Source organism: Salvelinus namaycush, chromosome 16 (genome assembly GCF_016432855.1).
Source record: "Salvelinus namaycush isolate Seneca chromosome 16, SaNama_1.0, whole genome shotgun sequence".
Classification (NCBI taxonomy): Eukaryota; Metazoa; Chordata; class Actinopteri; order Salmoniformes; family Salmonidae; genus Salvelinus; species Salvelinus namaycush.
The window spans coordinates 20,188,188-20,213,536 of NC_052322.1; the positions used below are offsets into that span (position 1 = coordinate 20,188,188).

At 43.0% G+C, this 25,349-nt stretch overlaps 2 protein-coding genes across 2 annotated transcripts in view; both read right to left on the bottom strand.

The window, feature by feature from the left end:
• Positions 1-1,099: 1,099 nt before the first annotated feature.
• On the bottom strand, positions 1,100-14,476 carry LOC120060687 (synaptophysin-like). Its single transcript, XM_039010088.1, has 6 exons — positions 14,459-14,476; positions 12,920-12,985; positions 2,378-2,502; positions 1,913-2,111; positions 1,518-1,709; positions 1,100-1,402 (listed from the first exon to the last, which is right to left on the bottom strand). The coding sequence occupies exons 1-6, from the start codon at positions 14,474-14,476 to the stop codon at positions 1,100-1,102; spliced, it is 903 nt and encodes a 300-aa protein (XP_038866016.1).
• Positions 14,477-16,349: 1,873 nt separating this feature from the next.
• The window catches only part of LOC120061553 (voltage-dependent L-type calcium channel subunit alpha-1D-like), a 31,200-nt gene continuing 22,200 nt past the window's right edge, over positions 16,350-25,349 (bottom strand). Inside the window, exons 27-43 of the mRNA XM_039011468.1 lie at positions 25,127-25,237; positions 24,641-24,724; positions 23,973-24,158; positions 23,790-23,855; positions 23,610-23,701; positions 23,205-23,364; positions 22,921-23,048; positions 22,625-22,721; positions 22,368-22,470; positions 22,156-22,257; positions 21,775-21,899; positions 18,806-18,916; positions 18,022-18,611; positions 17,611-17,921; positions 17,391-17,503; positions 16,863-17,240; positions 16,350-16,565 (exon numbers count right to left, since the gene is read on the bottom strand). Of these exons, the coding sequence (XP_038867396.1) occupies positions 16,359-16,565; positions 16,863-17,240; positions 17,391-17,503; positions 17,611-17,921; positions 18,022-18,611; positions 18,806-18,916; positions 21,775-21,899; positions 22,156-22,257; positions 22,368-22,470; positions 22,625-22,721; positions 22,921-23,048; positions 23,205-23,364; positions 23,610-23,701; positions 23,790-23,855; positions 23,973-24,158; positions 24,641-24,724; positions 25,127-25,237 (2,964 nt within the window). The 3' untranslated portion in view covers positions 16,350-16,358. The remainder of the gene's footprint in view (positions 16,566-16,862; positions 17,241-17,390; positions 17,504-17,610; positions 17,922-18,021; positions 18,612-18,805; positions 18,917-21,774; positions 21,900-22,155; positions 22,258-22,367; positions 22,471-22,624; positions 22,722-22,920; positions 23,049-23,204; positions 23,365-23,609; positions 23,702-23,789; positions 23,856-23,972; positions 24,159-24,640; positions 24,725-25,126; positions 25,238-25,349) is intronic.

Below are 25,349 nucleotides of genomic sequence, written 5' to 3' on the forward strand. Positions count from 1 at the left end.
TTAAACACATACATCACTGCGAACACCTCTCCACTGCTGTCACAGTCACAAACTCACTCAGTAATGTTGAACAAATAAAAAAGCACAATGAGAAAATAGAAAAGAGGTAACTCTATTCTGAAAATGAATAAACAAAAACATCAAAATGAGAAATAAAAACGAATATGGAGAAATAAAATAAACACACAACATAAATATTAGAGCACGATGAGGGTTGAACTATGTGACCTAAACAGAACTGAAGTAAATACAATTGAATAACTCTGTGCTCTACATTTGTTGTATAACAACTAATATGGAGTGCACAATTATTCAACTGTGTACATATATTTATATATTAATATGTTGATATTTACACAGCACAGACAAATACATTCTCCCAAGTTAAATACTACTACCATTATTGTCCATTTAAGTGTTATTCCCTTATAAGATTGATCTTAGTGTTTTTTTTAAAATATTGTATTCAAGTTTTTCCTCACATGATCAAATGGAAAATCCCCTGTTGTCTTCTACAGTTAAATACTTCAACAGAAGAAACAGCATGTTACTGTAAGGACCCATTTCCCCCTCACGAAAATAACCCAAACGGACACGGTGTTGCTAAATTCCCCTCCCAAAACCTCACCTTCTTCCATCCCTCCCTCCTCTTGTCAACTCACAGATGCACAAACAGACAAACAGAGGAGTATGGAATTGTGGATGGTGGTCAGGCACCACACTCCCAAATCACAGGGTGGCCCTGGAGCGAGAGAGAGAATGAGAATGAGAGAGAGAGAGAGAGAGAGAGAGAGAGAGAGAGAGAGAGAGAGAGAGAGAGAGAGAGAGAAAGAGAGAGAGAGAGAGAGAGCAAGAGAGGGAGAAAGAGAGAGGAGAAAGAAAGAAAGAGAGAGAGAGAGAGAGAGAGAGAGAGAGAGAGAGAGAGAGAGAGAGAAATTAATTAATTAATTAATGTATACATAAAGCCACATAGTCTGTATTCCCTTTGGAAGAGTAACATTAATATAGTATTTCTCAGTCGTTTACCTCGGTATTCTCAGTGTTGCTCCACATATGTACTGACACTCACCAGCTTTCAGAGGCTGTAGGGTGGACCAGCTCACATCTGATTGGCGAAGGAGGTGGGCTGCTGTTCGTATCCCCCCTGCTGATAGTCTCCACCTCCCTCAGTGTAGCCGCCCTGGCCATAGTCAGGCTGGTAGCCTCCCTGGGTGCCGGCATAGGCGTCCCCCTGCGGTGCGTAGCCCTCTTGCCCATAGCCTTCCTGGCCAAAGGACTCTGGAGCAGGCGCCTTCTCCTGGGAAGGTGCATATGTGCCTCCGAAGGCTGCCATCCAGCCGGTCTCTTTGAACACAAACCACAGGTTTCCTCCCCACAGGATCAGGTTCAGGAAGCCAAACGCCTGGGGGATGAATTGAAAAAAGAAGAAGAAGTCTATATGTTGTAGTACAGGTTATTTCTGTCATATCCTCAGCAGTCAGCACTTTTACTAAATACACCATTCCTGAAAAACTTACCACGGATGTGTTGAGACCAGAGACGACAGGGTCGTGGACTTCACGGCAGCGGTTCTCTGGTTCGTCGCATGCCTCGATCAGTAAGAGGACCTTGTCTGGGTCGGTGGCTGCCTTCACATCCGACAAACCTTTAGCCCAGGCAGAAGAAGCCACCAGCCAGAAGAAGGTGAACACAGACGTCACTACGAAGTCCTGAGGAGCATCAAGTTATAAATCATTAGCAAACATACATCATCATCAATCTCAAATCCTCAACAGAAACATAATCAATCTCATCATCATTATCATCATTAACATCATTATCATCACTAGGATATTAGTAATAGTAGCAGAGGTAGTGGAATATGGTATGGAAGATGCCTACTAAATACAAGAAGATCGAAAGACAAACTCACAATCTGGGCTCCCTTGCAGCCTTCACGGTATTTCTCCAGAATGAAAACATACACAGAAAGGGCTGCCATGGAGTAGAGGAAGGAGAAGACACCGACGGTGACAAAGAACTCAGCTGAGGAGGAGTAGTCTCCGATCAGGAACAGACGCTCAGGGCTTTCCCCCTTACAGGTTGGGGCATCGAAGTACACCTGATGTAGCCTGGCAAGGACAAGGGACCGAGAAAGACAGAGAAGATGGGAATCAGAGAGAGAGAGAGAGAGAGAGAGAGAGAGAGAGAGAGAGAGAGAGAGAGAGAGAGAGAGAGAGAGAGAGAGAGAGAGAGAAAGAGAGAGACGTCAAATTGGCTTAATATAGTTTAATATAGATTAATATTCCATCCATGACGTTTGCAGCCCAGTGGTACTGTAAAAATGACAGACAAACCGGGTTCAGGGGGCTACGTGTGACTGATTAGGCATACTGACCTGAATGGATACTCAAACTCCACCTCAATGCTCAGGTCACTCTCTGACCGGTTTTTACACTCCACACTCATCTTGAACATGCCAGAGTAGCTGCCGCATGTCGAGAAAGCAAAGATAGCAAAGATCTGAAAGATACAGAGGGGGGAAGAGAAGATGAGAAGAGTTAGAGACGGGACGTCGAAGTAAAAGGGAAGTGAAAGAGAAGGGGCCGAACAATGTACAGTGGTAGTGAGATCAAAGGAATGGGAAAGAATAGGGTTGTAAGAATGAGACATGTGGGGAGAAGCAAAATACATCTATTAAATGAGAAATGTGGGGGGAAGCAAAATACATCTATTAAATGAGAAATGTGGGGGGAAGCAAAATACATCTATTAAATTGCACTAATACTGGAATGATTCTTTGGAGATTGTGCTCATTCTAGGAATTAGCATAACTCTAGTTTGGTCTGAAATAGGTGTTGATGAAAGGAAAGTCCATGCAGTATAATGGCAACCCCCGCTAAAGGTCTACTGTTACTGAAGAAGCTGACACTGTGGTTTCACCACCTGCTGTGTCTTCTGCACTCCAATGTTCCACCAATCACAGCAGGCTGTTGACAAAGGCACCCAGAGTGCAAATCAATGTAGCTATATCGCCAGGTTACAGAGCTACACCTGTTGCTATGGTTACACCGACACCTAAAGTTGTGCACTTGAGGTATTAAGAAAATACAAGAAATGTAAAATAACATGTTTGGTTGATATGGATGTACTATCTGTTGTACCAAATAAGTTATGATCTACTCTTGGCATCAGGCTACATTACTACAGTACTAGAGTACTGTAACCCAGCGCTTGTGCACGTGAACGCTTATCTACTCTCTTACACACACACGAGCGTGCACATAGACACACTCTCACACATAGGAGATTAGAAAGCCAGCTATTTTTACCACACGCTCCCTTCCCTGCAGGCCAGATCCGATTGGATGGAAAATCCGGCTATTAATCTGACGGAGGTGCTCCTCCATCTGTCGCTAAAGGACGCTGCACAGGGCTACTGTACACACACACTCACACACAGGCATGGACGCATGTGTGTGCAGCTGCAAAAATACACACACACAAACAAATGCACATATCTGTATACCAATCTGCTATCATAGTCTGGAATACATTGCTGTAAATACTCCGAATATATTTCAACATGGCTCCGTCGAGCCTTCAAATATACACAGATTCATCCACACTTCTCTATTGATAAGAAACTGTACAGATGGTACACGTAACTTATTTCTTCGTCTCATTTTTATCTACAGCACTAACACAGTCACACCTCCTCCACTTCCTCTCCTTATCAACAGGTTTTAATAATGATTTTAGAGGAGTGTGAGGGGAGAGGATGATATGTTTTGTATGAAGAACATGCAGATCTAGCACCAGGCTACTTAGCTCTCCCACATCCTTCAACATAGTTACTCTAAATTCACAACGTTTGCCAAATGATCCTCTTGTAAGATTGTAGTCTAGCATACACAGTAACATAGATGATCATCCTTTTCCTTGATCTGCAACAAACAAGAACTTCAAGGCCTGGTTAATTAAGATGCTTTATCTGTTCACACTGATTTGCTGGTTGCAACAAGCATTACCACACTGTTATTGCTGTTATTATTGTCGGTGCAGCGCAACATTTCAACCAATATGTTATGTGTTTAATGTAACTACTTGTAAACCCTTTATAAATCCTTTATAACATACACTTTAATGTTAAGTGTTACCATTTTGACTACGGTTTCACTAACAAGAGGTTGAGGTTTTAAAAAAAGGCAAAGGAATGAATGGAAAGATGTTAAAGAAAGAGAGACGGAGAGGCGGCTGCACACAGTGTCAGATACTATGGTAACGCTATTGGCAACATAGACCATAGAGGGTGGAGTGGGCACAGGGAGGTTCCCACTGACATGCTGCAGTGGGCTCACATAAATTCACTACCACTATTCAAACATGCACAAACACACGCACACATGCATAAAACAAATACCAGTATGTCACACATGCAGCTAACCAAAATATATGGAAATGTCTACGATACCCAAAATTAAAGACAATTGTGATAAATAAAAAAGTATACCACTTTCATTTAAGGATCAAAATATGTACAGCTGTGCCATATAGATTGCAAAAAAGTTGGGTAGAGATTTTCAATGTACCGATTCCATGGCATATGGTTTATGAACTGATACACACAACGACACTGTATTCAAAACGTAAGAGTTTTTACATTTAAATGATTATACAAAATTCTTGCAAACAATATAATGTTATATATATGGGGATACAACCGTCCCAGCTCTGCAGATTTTGGTCTAATGACCATTGCTCATGTTTCTTGGACCAAGCAAGTCACTTCTCTTTATTGGTGTCCTTTAGTAGTGATTCACACAGTCTCCTCTGAACAGTTGATATTGAGATGTGTCTGTTACTTGAACTCTGTGAAGCATTTATTTGAGGCTGCAACTTCTGAGTCTGGTAACTTTAATGACCTTATCCTCTGTCAAATTTTTTTTTTTGGGGGGGGTTCTTTATTTTACTATTTTCTACATTGTAGAATAATAGTGAAGACATCAAAAATATGAAATAACATATATAGAATTATGTAGTAACCAAAAAAAGTGTTAAACAAATCAAAATATATTTTATATCTGAGATTCTTCAAAGTAGCCACCCTTTATCTTGATGACAGCTTTGCACACTCTTGGCATTCTCTCAACCAACTTCATGAGGTAGTCACCTGGAATACATTTAAATTAACAGGTGTGCCTTGTTAATAGTTAATTTGTGGAATTTCTTTCCTTCTCAATGTGTTTGAGCCAATCAATTGTGTTGTGGCAAGGTAGGGGTGATATACAGTAGATAGCTCTATTTGGTAAAAGACCAAGTCCATATTACAGTCTATCATTACTTTAAGACATGAAGGTCAGTCAATCCATAAAATGTCTAAACTTTCTTCAAGTGCAGTCGCAGAAACCATCAAGCGCTATGATGAAACTGGCTCTCATGAGGACCACCACAGGAAAGGAAGACCCAGAGTTACCTCTGCTGCAGAGGGTACGTTCATTAGTTACCAGCCTCAGAAATTGCAGCCCCAAATAAATGTTTCACAGAGTTCAAGTAACAGACATCTCAACATCAACTGTTCAGAGGATATTGTGTGAATCAGGCCTTCATGGTCAAATTGCTGCAAAGAAACCACTACTAAAGGACACCAATAAGAAGGAGAGACTTGCTTGGGCCAAGAAACACGATCAATGGACATTAGACTGGTGGAAATCTGTCCTTTGGTCTGATGAGTCTAAATTTGAGATTTTGGGTTCCAACCGCCGTGTCTTTGTGAGATGCAGAGTAGGTGAACGGATGATCTCCGCAAGTGGGATTCCCACCATGAAGCATGGAGGAGGAGGTATGATGGTGTGAGGGTGCTTTGCTGGGGACACTGTCTATGATTTATTTAGAATTCAAGACACACTTAACCAGCATGGCTACCACAGCATTCTGCAGTGATACGCCATCCCATCTGGTTTGCACTTCGTGGGACTATCATTTGTTTTTCAACAGGACAATGACCCAACACACCTACAGGCTGTGTAAGCGCTATTTGACCAAGAAGGAGCGTTCTGGAGTGCTGCATCAGTTGACCTGGCCTCCACAACCACCCGACCTCAACCCGATTGAGATGGTTAGGTTTGAGTTGGACCACAGAGTGATGAAAAATCAGTCAACAAGTACTCAGCATATGTGGGAACTTCTTCAAGACTGTTGGAAAAGCATTCCAGGTGAAGCTGGTTGAGAGCATGTCAAGAGTGTGCAAAGCTGTCATCAATGTAAAGGGTGGCTACTTTGAAGAATCTAAAATCTAAAATTAAATCTAAAATATTTTGATTTGTTTAACACTTTTTTGGTTACTAAATGATTCCGTATGTTATTTCATAGTTTTGATGTCTTCGCTAGTATTCTACAATGTAGAAAATAGTGAAAATAAAGAAAAACCCTTGAATGAGTTGGTGTGTCCAAACTTTTGACTGGTACTGTCACGCCCTGATCTGTTTCACCTGTCCTTGTGCTTGTCTCCACCCCCTCCAGGTGTCGTTCATCATCCCCAGTGTATTTATTCCGGTGTTTTCTGTCTCTCTGTGCCAGTTCGTCTTCTTTGCCAAGTCAACCAGCGTTTATCTCCTAGCTCCTATTTTTCCCAGTCTCTGTTTTTCTTAGTCCTCTTGGTTTTGACCCTTGCCTGTCCTGACAGTGAACCTGCCTGCCTGACCATTCTTCCTGCCCTGACCTCGAGCCTGTCTAACGCCCTGTACTGTTTGGACTCTGACCTGGATTTTGAACTCTCGCCTGTACCCGACCTGCCTTTTGCCTACCCCTTATGTTATAATAAATATCGGAGCTCAACCATCTGCCTCCTGTGTGTGCATATGGGTCTCGCCTTGTGCCCTTATAGGTACTGTATATATGGGGGATTGGAAGTTATGCAGACAATTATATTGATGGAAGCCACAATCTATCTGCAATATTAAAGCTGATAATATCCCACTATGCCCTCCGACAAACCATCAAACATGCAAAGCGTCAATACAGAATTAAGATCGAATCGTACTACACCGGCTCTAACGCTTGTCGGATGTGGCAGGGCTTGCAAACCATTACAGACTACAAAGTGAAGCACAGCAGAGAGCTGCCCAGTGACACAAGCCTATCAGACGAGCTAAACTACTTCTATGCTCGCTTCGAGGCAAATAACACTGAAACATGCATGAGAGCACCAGCAGTTCCGGAAAACTGTGTGATCACACTGTCCGCAGCCGATGTGAGTAAGACCTTTAAACAGGTCGACATTCACAAGGCCGCAGGGCCAGATGGATGACCAGGACGTGTACTGCGAGCATGCGCTGACCAACATGCAAGTGTCTTCACTGAAATGGTCAACCTCTCCCTGTCCGAGTCTGTAATACCAACATGTTTCAAGCAGACCACCATAGTCCATGTGCCCAAGTACACTAAGGAAACCTGACTAAATGACTACCGACCCATAGCACTCACGTCTGTATCCATGAAGTGCTTTGAAAGGCTGGTCATGGCTCACATCAACACCATTATCCCAGAAACTCTAGACCCACTCCAATTTGCTTACCGCCCTAACAGATCCACAGATGATGCTATCTCTATTGCACTCCACACTGCCCTTTCCCACCTGGACAAAAGGAACACCTATGTGAGAATGCTATTCATTGACTACAGCTCAGCATTCAACACCATAGTGCCCTCAAAGCTCATTAATAAGCTAAGGACCCTGGGACTGAACACCTCCCTCTGCAACTGGATCCTGGACTTCCTGACGGGCCGCCCCCAGGTGGTAAGGGAAGGTAACAACACATCCACCACGCTGATCCTCAACACAGGGTCCCCTCAGGGGTGCGTGCTCAGTCCCCTCCTGTATTCCCTGTTCACTTATGACTGCACGGCCAGGCACGACTCCAACACCATCATTAAGTTTGCCAATGACACAACAGTGGTAGGCCTGATCACCGACAACGACGGGACTGCCTACAGGGAGGAGGTGAGAGAGCTGGCTGTGTGCTGCCAGGACAACCTCTCCCTCAACATGATCAAGACATAGGAGATGATTGTGGACTACAGGAAAAAGACGACCGAGCACGCCCCCATTCTCATCGATGGGGCTCTAGAGGAGCAGGTTGAGAGCTTCAAGTTCCTTGGTGTCCACATCACCAACAAACTAACATGGTCCAAGCACACCAAGACAGTCGTGGAGGGCACGACAAAACCTATTCTCCCTCAGGAAACTGAAAAGATTTGGCATGGGTCCTCAGATCCTCAAAAGGTTCTTCAGCTGCACCATCGAGAGCATCCTGACTGGATGCATCACTGCCTGGTATGGCAACTGCTCGGCCTCTGACTGCAAGGCCCTACAGAGGGTAGTGCGTACGGCCCAGTACATCACTGGGGCAAAGCTTCCTGCCATCCAGGGCCTCTATACCAGGCGATGTCAGAGGAAGGCCCTAAAAATTGTCAAAGACTCCAGCCACCCTAGTCATAGACTGTTCTCTCTGCTACCGCACGGCAAGCAGTACCAGAGCGCCAAGTCTAGGTCCAAGAGGCTTCTAAACAGCTTCTACCCTCAAGCCATAAGACTCCTGAACATCTAATCAAATGGCTGCCCAGACTATTTGCATTCAGGTCAGAGACTATAAACCGGTCCCCCCTGTTTATAGTCTCGCTATTGTTATTTTACTGCTGCTCTTTAATTACTTGTTACTTTTATTTCTTAATCTTATGTATTTTTTTTTTTTAATTATTCAAACTGCATTGTTGGTTAAGGGCTTGTAAGTAAGCATTTCATTGTAAGATCTACACCTGTTGTATTCGGCGCATGTGACTAATACAATTTGATTTGATTTGACCCCCCCCAAAAAAACACGAGTACACACACTCTCTGAGTTAGAATCAGCAACGTTTATAAATACCTGCTCATCAGATTTTTATAGCTGAGTCAGACAAGACTGAAACCACAGATATTCCTAAATAAAGGTGGGTAAATGGATAACTGAAGTTAATACATTGATTGATACATGAGTATAAATGGAAGTTGTAGGACCACAAGTCTAGCCATCAACATGTAAGTACTGTATGTATGCTCTCAAGCTTATTTCTGCTGCAGAGTTTGGCAGGAACCCAAAGTGTGATGGAACTAACAGCTTCAACCAATCACACCTCCTCTAAGCAAGGGGCAGGGGAGTGGGCAGAAAGCCCTGGCAATAAGTCTGCAAAGCTTTAACATATAAACTCCTCACACTATACACTCCTACAATCAGCAGCTTTGATGAGCAACACCTGTAACCACTTATAGAATACTCGAATCAAATCACATTATATTTCTCACATGCGCATAATATAACAGGTGTAGACCTTATCATGAAATGCTTACTTACAAGCCCTTAACGAACAGTGCCGAGTGAGAAAATATTTGCTAAATAAACCAAAGTAAAAATAAAAAATAACACAATAAAACAACAATAACGAAGCTATATACAGGGGGTACCAATACCAAGTCAATGTGCAGGGATTCAGGTTAGTCTAAGTAATTGAGGTCATATGTACATATAGGTAGGGGTAAAGTGACTATACATAGATAATAAACAGTGAGTAGCAGCAGTGTAAAAAATGGGGGTCAAAGCAAATAGTCCAGGTAGCCATTTGATGAACTGTTCCTCTGTACTGGCTAGAGTGTTACAGATCTGAGGGATACATTATTATCAATTCAATGGATAGTTCAACTGAAGTCCAGCTCTGTCAAAGTATTGACCACACAGTATGAAAACTGTTCTTACAGTACATGATGCATTGAGTGAATCACTAAAGCAAATATGTAAATTGAGCAGTTAACTGTAAATCCCAGGTTAAGACACAATAACCCTCTTTCACAAGCATAACCTGGGGCAGGGTGTTGTTATGGTAGACACAATGGTTAACCACTCTCTATACAGCTTTTAGTTTGTTTGGGGAGATTTCGATGTGTCTCCCATCATCCATCAAAACTAGACTTCGTCAGCACACAGCTCCCAAGAGAGAGTACAACAGCAATGAGTCATACACACGCACACACACTAATACACACATACACATACACTCTCTCCCATACACACACTCGCTGTCTTCATCTCACACACACACACACACACACACACACACACACACACACACACACACAGTACATACATACATACATACATACATACAGTACATACATACATACATACATACATACATACATACATACATACATACATACACACATAGCTGATTACAAGCATAGGCATGTTTCATCATTGATTCATTCTCAAAGAAACACAAAACAGGGTTGAGGATCCTAAAGCACAAACATATATTTTCCGTACTACACATAAGAAGAATCTAGGCAATAGTGACAGTCCATTTATCTCGCTGTACTACAGAGGGCAACACCCTAGGACGTCTGCTTTCAGAAGATTAATAATTCAAACCAAAAACACCCATGTGACCTTCAAATCCATCACACACACAGAAAATCAGGAACAGCAAGGTGTGTGTGTACTGTACAGGTACTGTATTGCCATATGAATGAACTGACATGACACATGATTATAGGTAGGCTAATCTGTCATGGATAGACTACGTAATATATAGTATGGTAAGGTCACAGTAGTTCCGGTGCTTTGGTTTTCCGTCACTGGTTAGTTGGACGTGTCAGGATTCGGTGACAGTGGTGCTGAAAGTGGGGGCGGGATTTCAAGCAATGATTTGAACCGGAACGTATTTGGAAGGTGGGGGGGGGGGGGGGGGGGTGGCTGAGAATTTAGGGGGTTGTGGAAACTTATCTTTTCCTATACATCTACCCCCAGAACATAATCAAGCATCTGATGCACCTACGCAAGATTTTAGTTCCGGGTTTCCGAGATTTTAGCTAGACCTATCGTAAATGAATGTAATGCAACCTAGGAGCTACATGTGACTTGTAAATGGGAGAATGCTCTGGTCTTCTGCCTGTGTGCTGCTGCATCCATGGAGGATTGTTAACCATGTGACCCAGAGAAGCAGCGATGTGATGTTCAAGCACTAGCAGTCCCCCGGGGAAGGACTACAGACAAAGTCATGCTGTCAGATTTGTCCTCTCAGTCTCTGCTGCCCTGTGTTATTCTGTCCTGCTGTGAATTAGAGTAGAACATTGTTTGGGTATCTTCTGCTGATAACCTGATGTTGCTTTGTGTATGTAGGTCTATGTGTCTTCTCATTCTCCTATTCTTTCAATCAACCAATTGTCATGGCGTTCTACCAAAGTGAGTCAAAATGGAACATGGAAGGAAGCGATGTCATTACTTTTACCTTCCTCAATGAGGGCATACATTGACTTTAGCGACAGTCTGTTTAGCGACAGTGTGTGTGAGTAAGTGGTGAGTAATAGCTGTGTATCGTCAGCGTGTGTGTGTGTGTGTGTGTGTGTGTGTGTGTGTGTGTGTGTGTGTGTGTGTGTGTGTGTGTGTGTGCGTGTATGTCTTTGAGTTAGCGTGTGTGTGCTAGTTCGTATGCTGTAATTACAAATAGTTGAGAAAGAAGTGGTAAAGTGCTGGAGAGGTGTTCCTAATTACAAATTGCGTACATAGTACACAGTACATTCATATTTTGTCCAACTTATTACAGTAATTCCTGCTTTACATCATTATTCTGAGAGGGAGACTCTGTGAGATTCAATGAGACTCTTCTTTGTAGAATTGAGAGAGCCTATCTTCATAGAGCAATACATCTAGCCCTTGGCACAAAACACTTTGGCAGAGGGGTCACACTGTGCCTCCAGTGTTAATGAATAAAGAAAAAAAAGAGAACATCAAGAATTGATGTCCATGCGAAGTACATTTTGTGATATTGGCCTGTGGAATGCTTTATCACAGATTCATCATGAATTGTCCATCAAAGATTTTCATGCTGCAGCACAATACAACGAATAGTCAAAATGTATAATATAGAGCATTGTGGTGTTTTTGTAACATGAAGAATTGTAAAGGTAAACAGACTTGTAAAGGTAAGCGAATAGCACTTACAGCAGAGATTCAGATTCAGCACCATGGATAGCGGTCAATTAAAACCTGCGATTTGACATTTCAGAACCCCTGACAGTGGACAGAGCCTGTTTCAGGCGATGCTGCAGCAACGTCAATGGCCACTACTCCCCAGGTTTAAGTTAGGTGTAGGCCTATACTTAATCTTTATGTGCCACTTCCAAAACATGAAATTGTATTTAAAATTAAAAGGTAACACTATGTGATTAGCCCTAGGAGTGAGCAACTACACAACTCGTAAAGAAGCAACTATAGTAACTACACCTAAATGCATGAAATATGGTCACAAGATAGATTACAGGTCAAAAGGTTAAGGTGCTGTGAGAACCATATGGTGGATCAGATAGGCCTACACAAAAAACTCCACAGGAGAGGAGACAGAAACAGTGGATTGGATGATTTGAACAGAGATTTGTAACAGTTACCATGATCGAATTACAGTAACATGGTATAACTGAAACGACATCGAGCTTTCAAGAGACCTGCTTGCCGGTGGTGACCGAGTAGCAGCAGCGAGTGGGAGGATGGGCAGTGTCATCCACCTCGCGCTGCCTGTGTGTCGTCACGAGCACAAAGCTTCACGTAGCTTTTTCTGACCTCTGCGTGACAGAAGGACACGTTCTGACACGGTACAGAGACACAACATCACTATAACAGAGCCTACCTATAGTATAATATATTGGCCTATCATTTATAGCTTTTAAGTGTATTGGTTGAAACCATCACAGTGAGATTTTATGCATGCAATAGTCCTACGTAATACTCTCCGTAGACTTCCATACCCACGCATGCACGCAGAAAGGATACGTGCGCGCACTTTGACATCTCACACGCTCACTCCCATCATAAACCAAATAATGAAACGTTGTATGAAAAGGATAACTTACCCATTGTAGGATTTTCATAAATCCCAAAGGCTGTTTGATTATGGTGAACTGCCCGGTGGCCACCAACTATCAACACAGAAATCAACATTGTCTTCAGAATTTGTCGAAAAGCTTAGATTTTATACAAAATAAAACACTCGAATGAGTGCTCACAATCATAAGCACAATCAAGCAACAGGACACATAGGTTATCTGACAGACTCGAATGATCGTTTGGATGCTTGCAGTGTGTATGCCTACTGTCGCCTACATGAATTGTCAGCATATATGTTGTTAACCCACAGTTTGCACCTGTCAATTATTTTAAATTTATATTTCGGGAGCGGTGATACGATAATCTTTCTCATGCTGTCACTTGTTCGCATGGCCATCACAAAAGGCTAGTACGCTACAGTAATTGTATTGTTTTACTTGGGGCGCGACAGGCCGGGTGACAAAGCACACATCGTTTAGGGGAGACGAGGGAGAGGGAAGGAGAGACAGAGCGAGAGAGGGGGGGAGAGCGATAGACTGCCAGTATTAGAATTAGACAAAGCTGCTTATCACACACGTTTCTCTGTTCCCCAATGCTTGACTGACAAGCACTCTACTAGGAATTGAGACAGAACTAAAAGCTCAAGTCACCGGGGTGGGCCCTTAGTTTTTGCTATAATTTGTAAACCTTTGCCATGTGCGGGTGAATGCGCCCCATCAGTCGCAAATTAAGGCGGTGTGTCCGTCTGTGAGTGCCACGCCGAAGCCATAGCCTATCGATTCACCTCGCAATATTTTACTTTTAACCCCCGGTCGGTCTGCCGCCCCTAATAAATTGATAGGCCTATTATAAACCTTGCTACATTTAGAGACGCATCACGTCTTATATTGCGGTATTGACAAAATAGGGTCAGTCGCCATTCCTCTTGATTTTCATTCTCCTTTCCACCCTCTGACATAGGCTCCCCTGCACACAACACATAGGCTTAATAGATAGACTACGAGACAAATAACCCCCTCACAACACATTCAGTCAACGATTATATTAGTTAAATAGCAGTGACTGTGTGCAGTGCAGAGCAATTATCTCTGCATATCCTACTACCAATAGCTGTCAGCTCAAATAATAACCTGGATGCCTATTTGTCTGCGTGTTTTGAAATGCTGTTAAAAAATAATAATTGCGCAGAGTATCTTGTTCAATTCTTTGGACTTTTGGACCATGGTCTATTTATGAGCCAACCGCTCCACTGCACCAGTCCACTGCTGGTGCAAAATTGGCTAAACTACATGCAATCTATCACGCCTGTATTGCGGTGTTTTGCGGTCAGTGCTCGGCAATTCGTTCACATGAGACGACCACTAAAAGCACTGCATTTCAGACTAACGGTCCGCGGCTTTACAATTACAGCGCGCTGTTATAATGATGGTCTATTGTCCCCCCCCCCCCAACCGCTACAGTGTCAAAGTGCGCATTCTGCAGGAGTACCAAACGATGTTTCATCAGATATTTAAATTAAATTAAAACAATGTTTGATATTGCTGATTTTCATCCCAGAGCCCTACCTGGTTCACAACATCCATCTTGGCCGCCTGCTTGTAGATAAGAGGATCAGAAGGGTGGGGGGAGGGAGGCGTTACATCCTGAACAGCCCACCGGGGGACAAGGGTAAAGAGATGGGAATAGCTGTAATACGTCACAAACTCGTCAGGGACATCTGGAGCGTAAAGACGTCAGAGAAGTCATTGGACATAGAGTAATGACGAGCTCGACAGCCTGGCCAATCATATGGCTGCATTATTCTAGGGGACTACAGAGATTGCCACAGGGATAACAGAAAGACTACACCAATGTGTGCATGACGTATTTTACTACGTTGGTTAGGAGGTGGGCACTGGGCAGGTTTAACATTTCAACATTATATTGTAGAAGAAAATCGAGCTGCACTGCCAACAAGTCTACGCTTCAGGGCTTCAGTTTGACGCTCATACATCTGTAAACCATTTCACACTGTTTGATACTATTAAACCTACTAACATTTTGTTTTATTGTCACATACACCAACATGACAGACAACGGATCTAAAAGTGCCTAGTACATCTATGGAATTATATTCTATCTGCTTATAACACAGTATTTTTTTTATCACCTTTCAGGCTGCTCATGATGTGAGAAATCAAGATCTCCAGTAGCCTAGTTTAAGTGGGCGCTGACTATGACCAGCCTTGTAAGTCTTTATTTATCTTCCTTTCTGAAAAACAATAACACCTGAAAATCACCCACTAAGCCAAGTGTTGCCATGGTAATTAAAGAGGAGTTTCTAAATGCAGAATGGAGTGGGCCAAAGAAACACAGATGTTCTCCATCTGCCAATGCTCTAATGAGTCATTATGGAATTCATGTGTTCCTTTTGTGCGTTTTGTTCCTTAAGATCACTCTCTATAGTTGTTTAGATATATACAGCGCTTACCAGATTACAAATAACTACATGCTTACCAGTTATTCAATACAAGTCCTGTCTCCACTATCTTTAATGACGGAATTCCAGTGTCACTAAAGGATCTGCGTTACAACTTTGAGAAAAAGACATGACACTTTATTCATGTACACACAGAAATACCTGACATTTCAAAGTATTAGCAGTCACAATAAAACAAAACCAACAATTGTTATTATTACGTTTACAAGCTGATTTCCTCTTGACCATATATGTACATAAATGCTACTTCAAAGTTTCTCACTGAGGAAGACTATGATGACTGTCAGAATCTTCTGTGGCATTTCTGTCGATATAATTATACATGACATGGTTCAAATGTCTAATGCTAAGCTAATGCTTCATTGGGCAACTGACATGACACACACAAACCCTGTTTCATGATCTATAGTTACAACTGGAGCTCACTTGCACAACAGACAAGGTGTCTATTTAGTTGTTGCATTTATGCCTGCTTTTAATATATTTCTATGGTCTTAGCAGGGTGATTGTATGATTTGGGGTTACGTAAAGGGACAGCAAATCAAGCTCAGTACAAAATGGAAATGCAAGGCAAAAATGCCGCTTTTGAAATAGCGATAAATACTTACATAGTAGAATAAGAATTGTAATCACGTTTGGAAGGCTATAGTACTGTGCACTCTTACATTGGAAATAACTTTTTAAGAGTATTGTGGCCAAACCTCTATGTATATGCTGTCAAATGTAGTATGGTTATTTCAGGCTCTTGTTCAAGACACACTGATGCTTTCAACAAAGCCAAATTACCTGAGAAGATCTGGAAAATAAAAATACCCTGATCAAAGAGACATTGACAGTTTGCTAAGATCAATAGCTTGCCTCACCATTCTTACCCCCTATGTTGATGGAGACAAAGAGGTAAGGCTCTATCTCATTGCCCTCCAACTCTCCCACCCTCCCTCTCCCTCCCACTCCCCTCCCTTCCTCTCTGTTTCCTCTCTCTAGTCTCAGTAGGAAATCACACAGTTCATCTCGTCAGCCAGCTCCTCCTCGAAGCGTCCTATTGGCTGGCCCGCCGAACGGGTCAGCAGGTCTGTGGCTGCGTTCTCCATCTCATCAATGGTCATGTTACATGCGTCCGCGATCTCCCGCTTGGCGAAGTTCACAAACTTTGGGTCTCTTGCATAGAGGCCCAAGCCTTCCGATATCAGGATCTGTGAGAGAGTAAGGAGAGTTGCGAAACAGTGAACACAAATATCTCTCTCTCTCTCTTTCTTTCTCTCTCCCACCTACAGCATACAAGTGTTTATTAAATAAATAGACTAACTTACACTGTAGGTAAATTGAAATTCATAGCAAAGCTATTTTTGAGGTGAATTACTGAGGCTTGGAGTGCTCTTGACTTTTCCATGCACTATTACCCTGATAAGTACCGCATATCCTAAGCAGTATGTAGCCTTGGGACTTTTATCTTACTCTCATCAGGACATACTATTTCATCCATCACTTACCGACTCCACCAGGCTGTCTGCACTGCCCTTCTCTATGAGGCTCTGGCTGATCTGGGAGGGCACCCTGCCATTGGTGTAGCTCCTGTTCTGGGGGGTGGGCACAGGGAGTGTTGGGGCTCCAGGGTACCAGCCACTGGGCCTGGTTGCAATAGCAGGGAGGCTGGAGGTGGCCTGGGTCCTGTCTCCCCACACCTGCTTGGTGCCCCTGGCTTCATCCACCAGCATCAGAGGGGCGTAGAGCAGACGCCCTCTCTTCGCTGCTGCTGCTGATGCTGCCGACACCCCTGCTCCTGGCGTCAACCCTGCATGTCCTCCTCCGTTGTTGGCCCAGGAGGCAGAGGACATGGAGGAGGCACTGCTGCGGCGGGAGTCAAGGGTCTGGAGGAGGATGGAGGACAATGATTAAAATCTTGATTTCTATTATTACATTCAAATGCTTTCAATTCCAAATTTGGCACCAAATCAAAATGTGTCTCTGATTCATGTGAGCATTGGTTGACTATTCTTTTGCATGTGTCTGTGTCTTACCAGTCTGGATCTGCATGGGGGCGAGTTACTCTCGTACGTGCCAGGGATGGGGATGTCATCCGCGCTATGCTGTGCCCTCAGACACTGGATGTTAAAGGAGGGCGGCTTGCGACCTGGAAGGGAAAATACATGGAAATGTACTAAGACGATCACTGGGTGTTTCTAGTTCTACTGATTCTACTGGTGTTGAGGAGAAAGACTGAGACCGTGTGATGATTACCTGCAGGAGTGGGAGGAAGAACACGTCTCCGGACATACTGCTCCAATCCGTTACCGTTTCCATTGTAGCCGTTTCCATTGTATCCATTTCCGTTGTAACCGTTGCCAGTGTAGCCACTCATGCTACTTCCGGTGATGCTATCTCCATTCACACTACCTCCATTCGTACCGCCATTGTAGATGTTCCCATTCATGCCGTTTCCATTGGCGTAGGGCACTCCTGCAGCTCTCCCATTGGTGAAGTTAGGAGTAGGACTCTGCATGTACTCTGACGGGATAGGGGATGCTACAGGTTGCTCTTGATACACATGCCTGTGAAGTTGAGGGAAAGGGAACACTTATGAATACACACACACACTCTGACTCTTCAACCCCTTTCACCCAGATCCTCTTCTCTCCCTTTTCCACTCACCCGTTGTTTGTTGGCATGCCCACTGGGTACTGTGGGTAGTACACCTGCTGTGTAGTGGACGTTTCACCTCCTCTTCCCTCCATCAATGGCTCTGGTTGAGGTGGGGCAGGGGCTGCCTCTAAAACTATTTGAGGTGCCTCTGGTTCTGGTGGGGCTAACACTATTTGAGGTGGGGATTGAGTAACCACCTGTGGTGGAGAAGCAACATTTGGTGAGGATGCAACTGGGGCTGGTTGGGGCTGGGATGGGGCATTTGGTGGGTTTGCGGCTGGTGCTGGTTGGGGAGGGGATGGATCTTTTGGTGGTGATGCGGCTGGGGCTGGTTGGGGCGGGGATGGTGTGTCTTCTGGTGGAGGGATGGCCTCAGATCTCGTGGGCTGTTCCATCACTACATCAAAGGATGAGAGAGCTGATTCTGGTTTCTCGCTGACTGACAATGGCTGTTCTGTGACCACATTGCTGGATATTGTGGGCTCGACGAAGGGCTCCATGAAGATAGTGGTGGTGCCCTCCTCTATGTCAGCTGGCATGTGAGTGGTGGATGGAGTACTTGTGGCAGAGGTGCCAGGATCTTCGAAAACGTTGTCATTCTGGAGGGAGGGGGAAACAAAGAGATTTGCTTTAATATACAGTCAACAGTTTTTTGTTGTAAATATTATAAACATTTATTATGCTTACCTATTGTATGTGATATTTGCTTATTTGAGCAAAGTCAAACACAGAGAACAGACCAATCACTTCAGTATATACTGTTTTGATACACTAATGACAGTCTATCACTTACCTTGAAGAACTCTTCATCCAACTCTCCCTCCACACCCTCCTCATCCTCTCCCTCCATTGCCAAGGCCAGATGCAACTCTGGGGCCAGTGCCTGCAGTGACCTGAGCCCTGCCTGACACACAAACACACACAGTGTGATACACAAACACACACACAAAGACACCAAACAGTAGCAACACGTTGTGGTATCCCAGGAGGTCTACACCGGGGGATGGTAATAGAGGGGAGGTACGTGAGGCGACGTTGGCTCCCTCTGCTGGGAAGACGGGAGCTGGGCACCCCGACACAGACAGCTCTAAGTGGAGGTAATTAGAGGAAAGTGCCAACCAGCCATGGAGGCCAAATAAAAGGAGCACAGTGGCACACCGTGAGAGAGAATGGGGAGAGACCGACACCAAATGAAAGGAGTGAAGAAGGACCGAGCCAAACCTCAGTGATTTTCTTTGTTAACCTCTCTTGGGTAGGGGGCAGTATTCTCACGTCCGGATGAAAATCGTGACCAAAGTAAACTGCCTGTTACTCAGGCCCAGAAGCTAGGATATGCATATAATTGGTAGATTTGGATAGAAAACTCTAAAGTTTCTAAAACTGTTAAAATTATGTCTGTGAGTATAACAGAACTGATATGGCAGGCGAAACCCCAAGAACAAACCATCCCCCCCCAAAAAAATCCAGCCTACCACTGTTTTCAATGGCTGTCTTTTATTACAAGGTGAAATCCTCCCAGGTTGCAGTTCCTAGGGCTTCCACTAGATGTCAACAGTCTTTAGAAAGAGTTTCATGCTGGTTTTAGGAAAAAATTAGCCAGAAACTGTAGTTATTCTAGGTGGCTCCCATTTTGGCTGTAGTGTTTCCAAGCACGTGGAAGAGAGTGCGTTCCTTGGTATTTTTTTTCGTTAAAGACAATAACGATTCTCCGTCTTAAATTTGATTGTTTATTTACGTATTAGGGTACCTAAGGTTTGATTATAAACGTTGTTTGACTTGTTTGTAAAAGTTTGATGCATTTTGATGGAGGGAAACTGGGTGGATTATTGACTGAAGTTTTTCTCAGCTAAACTGAGTTTTTATGGATATAAAGAAGGACATTTGTGATGTATCTGGGACCTTTTGGAGTGCCAACAGAAGAAGATCATCAAAGGTAAGGCATTTATTATATCGCTATTTCTGACTTTCGTGGCGCACCTGCCTGGTTGAAATATGTTTTTCATGCTTTTGTATGCGGGGCGCTGTCCTCAGATAATCGCATAGTGTGCTTTCACCGTAAAGCCTTTTTGAAATCTGACACAGCGGCTGGATTAACAAGAAGTTAAGCTTTATTTTTGATGTATTACACTTGTGATTTTATGAAAATTAAATATTTATAATTCTTTAGTTTGAATTTCGCGTTCTGCAATTTCACCGGATGTTGTTTTCTGTATTAGTAAAGTTGTTTTTGCGGACTAAAGCCTCCCTGTCTCTGTGTCAATCTCTGCACGCTCAACCCAACACCCCACGGTTTACCACAACGTGTTAACTTCTCTAGGATAGGGGGCAGCATTTTCACGTTTGGATGAAAAGCATACCCAAATTCAACTGCCAGCTACTCATCCCCAAAAGATAAGATATGCATATTATTAGTAGATTTGGATAGAAAACACTCGGAAGTTTCTAAAACTGTTTGAATCATGTCTGAGTATAACAGAACTTATTTAGCAGGCGAAACCCAGAGGACAAACCATTCAGATTTTTATTTTTTTGAGGTCACTCTCTTTTCAATGGGTTTTCATTGGGAATACAGATTTCTAATTGACCTTCTTGCAGTTCCTACCACTTCCACTGGATGTCAACAGTCTTTAGAAATTGGTTGAGGGTTTTTCCTTTGTGTAATGAAGTACAACCATCTTGAACGAGGGTCACTGGAAGTGTACTGTTAGTTAGAGACGTGTGACCAGAAAGCTAGCTACACTTTGTTTTAATCCTGTATTGAACACAGATCATCCCGTCTTCAATTTTATCAATTATTTACGTAAAAAAATACCTAAAGTTGTAATACAAAAGTATTTTGAAATGTTTTGGCAAAGTTTACAGGTAACTTTTGAGATATTTTGTAGTCACGTTTCACAAGTTGGAACCGGTGTTTTTCTGGATCAAACGCGCCAAATAAATGGACATTTTGGATATATATCGACGGAATTAATCGAACAAAAGGACCATTTGTGATGTTTATGGGACATATTGGAGTGCCAACAACAGAAGCTCGTCAAAGGTAAGGCATTAATTATATTTTTATTTCTGCGTTTTGTGTCGCGCCTGCAGGGTTGAAATATGCTTCTCTCTCTTTGTTTACTATGGTGCTAACTCAGATAATAGCATTGTTTGCTTTCGCCGAAAAGCCTATTTGAATTCTGACATGTTGGCTGGATTCACAACCAGTGTGGCTTTAATTTGGTATCTTTCATGTGTGATTTAATGAAAGTTTGATTTTATAGTAATTTATTTGAATTTGGCGCTCTGCATTTTCTCTGGCTTTTGGCCAAGTGAAACAGTAGCGTCCCGCCTAAACTCAGATTTTTGGATATAAATATGAACTTTACCGAACAAAACATACATGTATTGTGTAACATGAAGTCCTATGAGTGTCATCTGATGAAGATCATCAAAGGTTAGTGATTAATTTTATCTCTATTTCTGCTTTTTGTTACTCCTCTCTTTGGCTGGAAAAATGGCTGTGTTTTTCTGTGGCTATGTACTGACATTACATAATCGCAAAGGTGTGCTTTCGCCGTAAATCCTTTTTGAAATCAGACATGTTGGCTGGATTCACAACAAGTGTAGCTTTAATTTGGTGTCTTTCATGTGTGATTTAATGAAAGTTTGATTTTATAGTAATTTATTTGAATTTGGTGCTCTGCATTTTTACTGGCTTTTGGCCAAGTGGGACGTTAGCGTCCCACATATCCCAGAGAAGTTAACAGGTAACTGGTATACCTGGAGTGAGTCTTTCTTGTCCTTTCCCTTCTTCTTCCTCTCCCGCTCCTTCCTCTTGCGGAACTTTTTGAAGTAGTCCTGGATCAGGAAGCTGGCATAGAACTTCCCACAAGTCACCTCTTCCCCTGAGTCAGGAAGAATTGCAACAGAGGAGGAGAACAGGGAATAAATACATCTTAAACAAAGGGAGGAGGCAAATGGGAAAGTGATAGAGACGAACTAAGAGAAAAAAACACAGACAATAGGGAGATACAGAAAGAAACCTGTATTTCTGTAACTTGAAAATGCATAAACTACCATTAGAGTGGTCTGTGTGGTTATACGGTAGCATACGGTAATATGTCTGTCTAGTTGGCTGAAATGGCACCTCCTATGGTTTACCTCTAGGGGGTGGAATGACCTCTTCAAGGAGCTTGGGCTTAGTGCGCTTCCATATCTTCTTAATGATGGCCCTGAGCTCCTCGTTGTCCTGGTCAACAGGCCCTAGTGGAGAGACACAAGACCTTTAAAAACATAGGAGTAAAGGCCGCAAGCACCACTGCACTAAATAATAATGTGTGAATGATACACTCTGTGTATGTGACCTGACTGACCCTCGGTCTTGATCTTGAGTGAGGTTCTGACCAGTGCAAACAGGGTGGCATTGAAGGTGACTGTCCCGTCGCTGTGCAGCGGCACGTTCATAGCAACCAGCCTCTAACAGGACAAGCAAGCAGATGAAATAGAGTCAATTCTCACTGCACAATATCTGACATATATCAAACATTTAATTATATAAATATTAGAAGTTAATACGTTTATTATAGTTTCATTTATTCAACCTTTAACATTAAAATGTGATCTGCCCTACCTTACAGGCCACACGATGGGGGCACAGTTTGCCAAAACCAAGGGGTGGCTGGATCCTGCGCAGCATAGTGACCACATCGATATGTTTGATTCGACCCCTGCAATACAGACAAAAACAGCACAATTAAAGGACCAAATGGGGGAAAGGGATGGACGAGAAGAGAGTAAGAAGTAAAAGGAAGATAGAGGACAGAGATACAGAAGGGGTTTCCTGAATAAAGGCCATATCCCGTTTATCCTTTTTCAATTTGAAAAGAAATCTAAAAGAGCGGTCTCTTAGCGAGAGCGGTCTCTTACGTCGCCTCTGGGTCATAATCCGACCAGACTCGTTTGAACTCGTCCAGGTGATGAGTTCCCAGTACAGTCCAATCTCTGGTCAGGTACTCAAAGTTGTCCATGATGACAGCAATGAACAAGTTAATGATCTGAGAAGAGGAACACAGAGTGTATCAATCACAGCTGGTCTGCTTCAGATTGGCTGCAATCAACATATTTTTAATGAACCTTTATGTACACAAGTTGGTCTCAATGAGATGAATTTCTCTTTTGCAATAGACACCTCTCACAGACAGTTGTCTCACCAGGAAAGCGCAGAGCATGAAGAAGCTGATGAAGTAGATGTAAGCCAGGTTGCTGCCGCACATGTTGTCATCCCCGGGCTCAAAGTCTGACTCAGGGTCACAGGGTCTCCCTGGCAACGCTGCCAACATGATCTCCTGCCACTGCTCTCCGGTGGCACACCTGCAGGAAGAGCACACACGTTAGGACTAAGGAAAGGAAAGTTGACACAGGAGGAAGAGGAGAGGAGATGAGACACAGGAGGAATAAGAGAGGAGAGGAGATGAAAGGTTGTAGAGAAGAGAGGAGAGGTTGAAGAGAAGAGAAAAATAAGAGCAGAAATAGAAGTGGAGAGCTGGGGGAGAAAAATAGACTGTGGTTGAGCTTCTAACTATCTACTATTTACCTCTCTTTCCTGCAAAACTCACCTGAAGAGCAGCAGGACAGACATGAAGAAGGTCTGGAAGTTGTTGTTCCTGTTGATATGTGAGTTGTCATCTATAGCAATCTTTCCAAATGTCTGCAAAAGGTTAGAGCATAGGTCATATTGTCACCAGCTGCATTTTAAAGACTTAAGAAGGTGATACAATGAATGGGAGGAGACCCACCTGCATGCCGATCACAGCGTAGATGAAGAAAATCATCGCAATAAGTAGACCGACATATGGCAAGGCCTGTGAAAGAGGGGGAGGTATAAACATACATTTTATTTACCAAATCTAAATTATACACCAGTGTCTGTCTGTCTCTCTGTCTGTGTGTCTTGACATCTGTTTGAACATAGCACTGACCTGGAGGGACTTGACAAAAGTCCAGAGGAGGGTTCGAATGCCCTCCCCTTTGCTGAGCAGCTTGACCAATCGCAAGACTCGGAACAAACGAAAGAATGTGATGGACACTTTTCCGCTTTCCTTCTTGGCCCCGGGTGGAGCTCCGGGTACGGCTACAGCTGCAGCTTGGGCTGCGGCCTCGATTGCCTGGAGAGAAACACCGAGGTTTAGAGAACAGCTGCTTGTTTTCACACTATTCATGGAGAGACAGAGGAAAGGAAATATGCTATTTTTTTTTTTATTTTTTTGAGAGAGAGAGAGAGAGAGAGAGAGAGAGAGAGAGAGAGAGAGAGAGAGAGAGAGAGAGTTGTCTTCCTGTCGTGGTCTTACTTCAACATCCTCGTCTCCTCCCTGGATTGATGAGAAGTATCAAAGATACCAGAGACAAGAAGAAAACAGAAAATACACATAAGATATCATTTAGTATTTGACAGAACATACACACAAGCTTTATAAAGCTATTTGTTTGTTAAACAGAGATGTTACAATGAATAACTGTACACAAATCGTTTTGCAGGCCTATATTGCAAGAATTTTCAAGTATCACGTTTCCCTGACGTAAAGAAAATGGTTGAAGATGGAAGAGATGAGGAAACATGAAGCAGCTAAAGGAGAGACAGAGTACTCACACTCAGCTCTGAGACCACGATGTCTAGCACACTGCCCACAACGATCAGAGCGTCAAAGGAGTTCCAGGCATCAATGAAATATTGCTGGATACACAGACACACACAAACACCATCAATAGTATGGAACATTAGAACATGGTATTGGAACATTAGAAAATGGTATCGGAACATTAGAACATGGTATCGGAACATTAGAACATGGTATCGGAACATTAGAACACTGTATCGGAACATTAGAACACGATATCGGAACATTAGAACACTGTATTGGAACATTAGAACACGGTACCGGAACATTAGAACATAGAACATGGAACATTAGAACATGGAACATTAGAACATGGTATCGGAACATTAGAACATGCAATCGGAAAATTAGAACATGGTATCGGAACATTAGAATCTGGTATCGGAACATCAGAACATGGAACATTAGAACACAGTATTGATATCAAAATGTGTCCAGTGAAAGCCTGTTGAACTCACATGTGTTCTGAGAGCCAGTAGCTTGATGACCATCTCTATGGTAAATAGTGCTGTGAAGATCAAGTTGAGCATGTCCATCACAGAGTTGAATGTTTTAGACTGCTCATAATGCTGCAGGGGGAGGACAGAGACACATAGCAATACATTTCCATTCATTTATTTGAATTTGAATTGATCTTCCTCATGATAAACTATGTAAAATATTTCCAATCACTTTCTAAAA